The sequence below is a fragment of the Prunus dulcis genome, chromosome 1 (genome assembly GCF_902201215.1).
Source record: "Prunus dulcis chromosome 1, ALMONDv2, whole genome shotgun sequence".
Classification (NCBI taxonomy): domain Eukaryota; kingdom Viridiplantae; phylum Streptophyta; class Magnoliopsida; order Rosales; family Rosaceae; genus Prunus; species Prunus dulcis.
This window is the reverse complement of record NC_047650.1, coordinates 25,361,072-25,367,936: the sequence shown is the minus strand read 5'-3', so window position 1 is coordinate 25,367,936 and position 6,865 is coordinate 25,361,072. Positions and strand designations below refer to the sequence as shown.

Sequence of the window (6,865 nt, the reverse complement as noted above, 5' to 3'; positions counted from 1 at the left end):
AGGATTGATAAGCCATATCAATCCTGCTACCGAAGTTTATTTTTATTTATTCGATTATAATCTTAAATTAGCCTATTCACCATCCTCTAGACATTTTTAGTCATCCTACAAGTATTATCAAAATTCGTAATAATGTTGTTTGAACCCAAAATTCTATTATTTGTTCATCATCATTGGGTTCAAATATTCAAAATTCGCAACGTCTTTAAAAACTACAGACTTCAACCTAATCAACACTTGATCTTAAATTGAATTCTCAGTTTAAACCAATCTCACTCTCAAAGATCATCACAACTCCTGTGATCATCTTCTTTATTGCTCTGCCAAAATACTTAGTATGATTCACTTGCATCACTGCTAATATTTCCCAAACAGCCAAAACATTCAAATTGGATGAAAACATCTACAGCTTTCATTCCTATTTAGTGTAATTGTATTATATTAAGATAAATGATTTTGCGTCTTCATTCATTTTCTGTTGTATTAGAATTAAGAAATTTTCATTTCCAAGTATTCGTTTATTTGCTTTTAGAAAGCAATTTATTTCAGTATTTATTTTAGATTCTATCAAGGGCATACAAGGTTTATCCGACTAGACCAGCCCGATTCAGGGTTTTCTTCTTGCCTGATAAACAAAACTTTGCCGGATCAAGGGTTTTCTTCTTGACCGATCAAAATATATACTGCCCGATAAAGGGTAATTAAAGTTTGATTAATACTATCACACCTCATATCAGCATAAACGAGCCTACCGTTTAAGGTTCTTTGTGCTCGATCAAGCACATTAAGCCCGATCAAGGAATTCTTTCACCAAAATATGGTTTTTTCTGTTTGACTAGGTATGCCATGTGCCTATCATACCATCAACGCACAAGTGAAAGAATATTGAAGTCATCTTAATTGAGGCATAGAAAAAAATTAATCCAAGCTAGTACCCCACTTGGAGCACAATAGTTTGATTAGAAGTCGAGATAAGTGCAAACCCAACACACAATTGTGCAAATACACATATTTCTATTGGGCCGCTTTCAATTCCAATAGTGGCATGCCTACGCAATCCAACAACTCAGAACTAAGAGAAGCAGCCTGATTTTCACTCTCCAGCAGGGAGCCGGGCCAGTTCCTCTCGTTCAAGCTCAATCCGACTTTCAATTGGATCACTGCCAAAACTAGCGGTGCCAGCCTACTGACACACTCGGGGGGCATTGGTGTTGCACAGTCTACACCCCTGGCGGAAAAAGACATCAACAATGTGGAAGAAGAGAAGATTTAGTTTGCAGTTCAATGGGAGAGTGATGCAGCTGTAGATGATGGGTTTGTGAGTTCCAATGATAGCAACAACTATGGAATCTAAAGAAGATCCGACCGTGCTCCCATTTAAAGGCTTTTCAGCAAACAATGCTCTGCCTTTACAATTTTAACTTCACCCTTCAAAATAAAAACTGGGCAAAATTTGTCGCTGTTAGGTTTTGATGCGCACTGAACGACATCATATTGCATGAAGAACGACAAGTCGAATAAAGTCGGGACCGTAGAATTGATCCAACGGTCTAATTGCTAGGCATTCCAAACCTCCTGTTTTAGTTGGGTTTTCCCATTATAAAAAAAGCAATTAAAATATCATTTTGAATGGAAGGACATGATGATGAACTGAAAGCGAGCCCCACCAGCACATGATCATTATTTTTTTAGTAAATTTAGGTTTTACTTACAAAAAAAAACTTTCACTTTTGAAAAAAATCAAAATTTTTCTAAAAAAACAGAAAAACCCATCAACTTTCAAACCAAAGAAGACATGCAAATGCAAGGATTCTTTGGGAAATCTAGAAATAAATAAGGGCATTTTTGTTCATTTTAGCTTCTTTTAAAAATATTTCTCTCCTTTAGCCTTTTCCAAAATGTCCCTTTTTTTTTTTTTTTTTTCTTTCTCTCTCTCTCGTTTCATTTCATATTCAAAAGTCAAGATGCTAGTGTTGTACTTGGGCAACTATCTACAGCGCAGGCTAAGATGTCCCTGTAATCTCTGGATATTCTGAAAGAGTCGTAAACCTTTCCATCCCTGCTCTTCTTGTACTCGAACAACAGGTTTGAGCGATCAAATGCTGTAAGTTTGACAAACCCATAATCGTAGTCCTTAACGATACTCCATTTTGTTTGAACGGGAGCAAAAGTTGCAAGGCTTGCTCCTCCACCACCAGCAACCACATGTATTGTCCCATTCAAGCTACCCTTATAATAGTGCTTCTCCTTATTGATGCAGATATTCTGCAGAAGGAAATAAAAGACATTTCAATTTTAAGTTAAAGGTATATGGATTCAATATCTTGGCTGCAAACTCAATTGGTCATGAAGTATAAGTTTTCAAATCATGTCAAGGAGTATGTAGCACAATATGAAATTTACAATGCATAAAATTTGTGGTTTACCTGGTAAATGGGGCATGTCCTTTCGTAATTGTGCACATGACCATATACTGCAATGTCAACCTTGTACTTCTGCCATAGTTTCTGAAGGCTCTCCCTCCCCATTGGCTCCTCAAAGGAACCTTCAGCCACATAAAAGCTCGCAGAAGAATAACCGAGCACCCGATGTGCCAGAAATATCAGCCATGGTTGCTTTTGTCTATCAACTGATGCTAGGCAGTTCTCAATGAACTTGTATTGCTCTGTTCCCTCTCTCCAATCATGTTCTGTGTCGGCAATGCAGAATCGGAACATGCCATAGTCAGTTGAATACCTGGAAACAGAAACTAACAACGTTCAAGAATAGTTCCTAGACCTTTCAACAGGTTGTCCTGGAATTGTTCCATACCAGAATTTAGCCCTGTTTTCAGCAGGGACATAAAACATGGTCTGTGCTAAGACACCACATTCCCCGCCTGAATCTGTGGTCCCATAAAATGATCCCGTGCCTGGCCAGTCACGCTCATGATTACCACTGGAAGAACAAATCATATATCAGCTCATAAGACCAAGTGAGGAAAATTACATTTCAAACAAGCCGTGCAAGTGTATTGTGTGACAAACCTTGCAATCATGTAAGGAACAGCAGATGCTATTGGCTCAACCTGTGCGGTGAATTGGTCCCACTGTGAAATGTATCCATTTGCATAACATATATCTCCAATGTGGAAGACAATATCAATGTTCTTTAAGTCTTGGACAAGTTGCTTAGTAGTGTTGAGAGAGCCACGCTGGAAATTATTATATTCATTGGATCCATCAGCTTCATCCTGCAAGGTATAACATTAAACAAAGTACTTAAGAAACAGCGTGTAAGTTTGTTGAGTTGATTGTGTTAAAATTTAACAAAAAATTGGACAGACATATTCAAACTTAAACATGAAGCAGCAAAACATTCAAGTAAACAAAAATTCGAGTAATTGGTATGCAATTAAATAAATAAATAAAAACCAGTCCCTTATTCCTCATAGGCTACTTCACAAATCAGCGAAATATTTCTCAAGTGTGATAATATGATAAATTGGGAAAAAGAACTAATAACATGTTTATTCAATATCCTGTAAAATTGTTTACTTCAGGCATGCACATGGGCATATCAAAAAACAGGGGTGCAGCATTCTGTGTGGACAGTTTTTAAAGAGAGTCCAAACCTTTCCCATGTCACCAAATATGACAACACGTTGAACAGAATTTTGACCAGGATAAGGAGACGCTCTGAACTGGTATTCTTGACTCAAAATAGATGAGTCATTTGACAATCTGTGCCCTACCTTGTAGGTGTACCTGCATAATTATCAAGAATCGTGTACATGAACAGCTGACATTTTAATATATTACATGTACTGTTAATCTAATAATACAGTAAAAAAGTCATACATTACTTACTGACATGTCATCTCTATATATTCCTGGCTGAATATATGTTGTTCAAAGCATAAACCCTTTATATCTATCCTAGTATGCTTTTACAAGTTGAATAGTATTTAAACGTTGGACATTAAAGTGAATTACACTGATTGATTTATTCAATAGATAAAGAAATGAAGCTTAGAAGACAGAACCCACACTAAATGTTTCAAATCTATACAAAATCAAAAGAGAAACAGTGTCTGCCAGAAGAAAATGTAGCATACACTGTGTTAGGCCACAGTTCCTTCAGAAAAGCAGTGTGTATAAATCCAGGATCTCGCCATCCCACTGTCCTTGCTGGTGCACCTGTGTATATAGTATATACATGGTTAAGGTGAATCATGTCTTAAATAATTAACATATATGACAACTTCTACAAGTTTTATCAACTAGACAAAATAACAGATAAAAAGAAATCTTAGCAATAGCAACCACTTTCACTACTCATAACAAACCTTAGTCATCATGTACGGAGAAAATTGCAGTTATTTTTCCTCTTATTTGATATATATTTCAGTTTTCAACTTTAATGTGATTTCTTGATATATATGCGTTTTAAATTAGCACATGATGTTGCATGCAAATTAACTTCTGAGACATCAGTGGTTTCGTAGTCAAGATAATGCACTTTCAGCCAACCCCTGACATATATTACAAAGATAGGTTCGCATGTGCAAAGAAAAGTAAACACACCACACAAGCTGTTGCGATCGAAATTCAACGTCCCAGCCGGGGATCTCACAAGTTCTCCTTTTGAACCCCATTCAACAAAAGGGGTAGCTTCCGTGATATCATATCCACTTGTCCATGTTACAGTTATCTAAATATCAAGTCAGACAAGTTATTTACTTGAGAAATAGATGAAAACAAGCTTTTTGACAAAGGACAACATTTTGATTGAAAGAAAAAGAAGTGAAATATGGGGGAAAAAAACATTGCAACATAATATTCTGTACATAAACAGAAAATTTCCAAGAAGAAAGTGTACTTACTTCATTCCATAGTTTCCCTTGTGCTAAGCGTGGATAAACTGGAGCTTTTGGATTTTTGAATGCAATTTTATTTGATACTGCCACCAGCTTTGGCTATTTTACAACCAAAAAAAAAAGAAGATATAAATAGATTGAAGCAGGGGACAATTACATAGATAGCGAAAATAAGTAGTTAGTAGAATAACTTTTTGAATTTTCTTAAGAAATCTCCTAAACCAACGCCCAAAGGTCAATTTTGTCCTCTAATTAGAAAATTGAATGTAAGAAAAAGTATGAAGGAGAAGATAACAACCATTGGTTCTCTCAAATTTCAAAAATGTAAGAACATATAGTAGTATTCACATAAAATTCCAGTTATAAAAGAGTCAAAAGAATAGCATACGTTTGATAAGCCACCAGAGAATAATGCAAAAGAGAAGTCTGATCTCTGGTTAATCAACTGTAGTTTCAAAAAGCCTTTCCCAGTATCTTTGTACCTGGCACTAGTGTAATTCGCATACTGGTACTGCAAAAATGAGAAAAGAAAGTATAACAGATTAAATATATCTCTATCCCCTTCAATGTTAAACATGCTTGGAAGCCATGTAAAAAGTAGCAATGGAAAAGCAGCCACTGTGGTGCTAACCTTTATAGGTGCTGAACACAAAAATGGAGCGGAAGTGCTTGGAGTTTCTGGAGGGCAGGTCGAAGCACTGCAAATTCAGACAAATCCTTTCAATTCAATCAATGTTATTTAGTATACCAAAGATCAAGAAACACAAAAGCAAAATTATCAGAGAAAAAAAACATGCTAGAGCTTCCATCAGTTGACTTGAGCCAAAGAAAGTTCATTTACTGACCTGAAATTGGCAGGAGAAAATACTCCAATCCAATCATCAATTGAAGGGTTTGGAGAACTGAAGTCCAATGTCACCCATTCTGAATATTGCCCCTAAATTAACGAGTTAGGAGAAAGTACATCAGTACCAAAAACACACACCAAGTGATCAAAAGTATAAATTTTCAACCAAAAAACAAATCAATTGTTTGAAGTGGCATTCAGTCTCCAAATGAATAATACTTAAAGACCATAATTTCAATGACAACATGTTGATTTGCTAGATATAAGGGCCGATTTTTAATGAGAAGCTCCAAACAGGGTGATTAAGAAGTTCACCTTCAGTCCAAGAATTGTAGGGGAGGCTTTAACATAAGCATGGGCATGAAGGGCAGATACTGCCTTGTGAACAGCAATTTTCGACAAAGGCTGATCTCCATGAGACCTCACTTCTTGAAGAGTTGCAAGAACCGCTGCGATTGCCAAGAAGAAATATCGCAACTTTCTCATCCTCCTGCCCCCTAAAACCAAGTCCAAAGAAAATTACGGAAAATCCATTGTCTAAATTCACCATCTCCAAAAGATAAAACCAAACACCAAAAGAAATTTTTTTACTTTTCTAACTTTACAAAATGAAAATCTTATAGGCTAGAAAATCGTAAACAGTTAGCTGAAAAAAACTCAAAAAAGCAAATGGGTATTGAAATTCCAGCAACAAGAAAACAAACGAAGCAGGATTTAGAACCGACCTGTTGAAAAAATAGTAAATTGAAGCCTGAAGCTAAAGAGATAGGTACTAATGATGTGTAGTGTATTTTACTTATCGGAGGGTCCAGGCCTTTTTAAAAGATTGCTGCAAGCAAGGACTTTGCGAATATTTGAAAGAAGATTCGATCGCAATCCAGATTTACATGGCAAGTCAAACATTCAATTGCTTTAAAAATCCCCGGGCTTTTATAGCCGTTAGGCCATCCTCAAGGGGTAAACCCAAATTTCCCTCCTATAAAATACAATAAATTATGTATTCACTGTACTTACATAAAAGTCACTTTTGGTCCCTGTAGTTTGACACTTCAATCATTTTCGACCCTATAATTTCGATTCTGTCAATTTTGACCATGTAGTTTCGTATTTGTATCAATTCAAGGACAAGTTAGTATTCGTGTCAATTTCTTTGACGATAA

The 6,865-nt window shown here is 36.1% G+C and overlaps 1 protein-coding gene across 1 annotated transcript; it reads right to left on the bottom strand.

Moving 5' to 3' along the window:
- Positions 1-1,831: 1,831 nt before the first annotated feature.
- LOC117637545 (probable inactive purple acid phosphatase 1) lies at positions 1,832-6,571 on the bottom strand. The gene is made up of 13 exons (XM_034372455.1): positions 6,431-6,571; positions 6,021-6,202; positions 5,704-5,795; positions 5,490-5,556; positions 5,247-5,369; positions 4,865-4,957; positions 4,566-4,692; positions 4,097-4,178; positions 3,614-3,746; positions 3,027-3,232; positions 2,812-2,937; positions 2,427-2,736; positions 1,832-2,265 (listed from the first exon to the last, which is right to left on the bottom strand). The coding sequence occupies exons 2-13, from the start codon at positions 6,189-6,191 to the stop codon at positions 1,960-1,962; spliced, it is 1,836 nt and encodes a 611-aa protein (XP_034228346.1). The 5' UTR covers positions 6,192-6,202; positions 6,431-6,571; the 3' UTR covers positions 1,832-1,959.
- Between the last annotated feature and the right edge of the window lie 294 nt (positions 6,572-6,865).

Bases quoted from the DNA above. Each gene is read 5' to 3' on its own strand.
- LOC117637545 (XM_034372455.1), bottom strand. From the start codon at position 6,191: ATGAGAAAGTTGCGATATTTCTTCTTGGCAATCGCAGCGGTTCTTGCA. The intron at 5,557-5,703 runs GTCAGTAAATGA...CTGAATTTGCAG, and splicing joins TTTTCTCCTGCCAATTTCAG to TGCTTCGACCTGCCCTCCAG. The intron at 4,958-5,246 runs GTATGCTATTCT...GTTGTAAAATAG, and splicing joins TCTCTGGTGGCTTATCAAAC to CCAAAGCTGGTGGCAGTATC.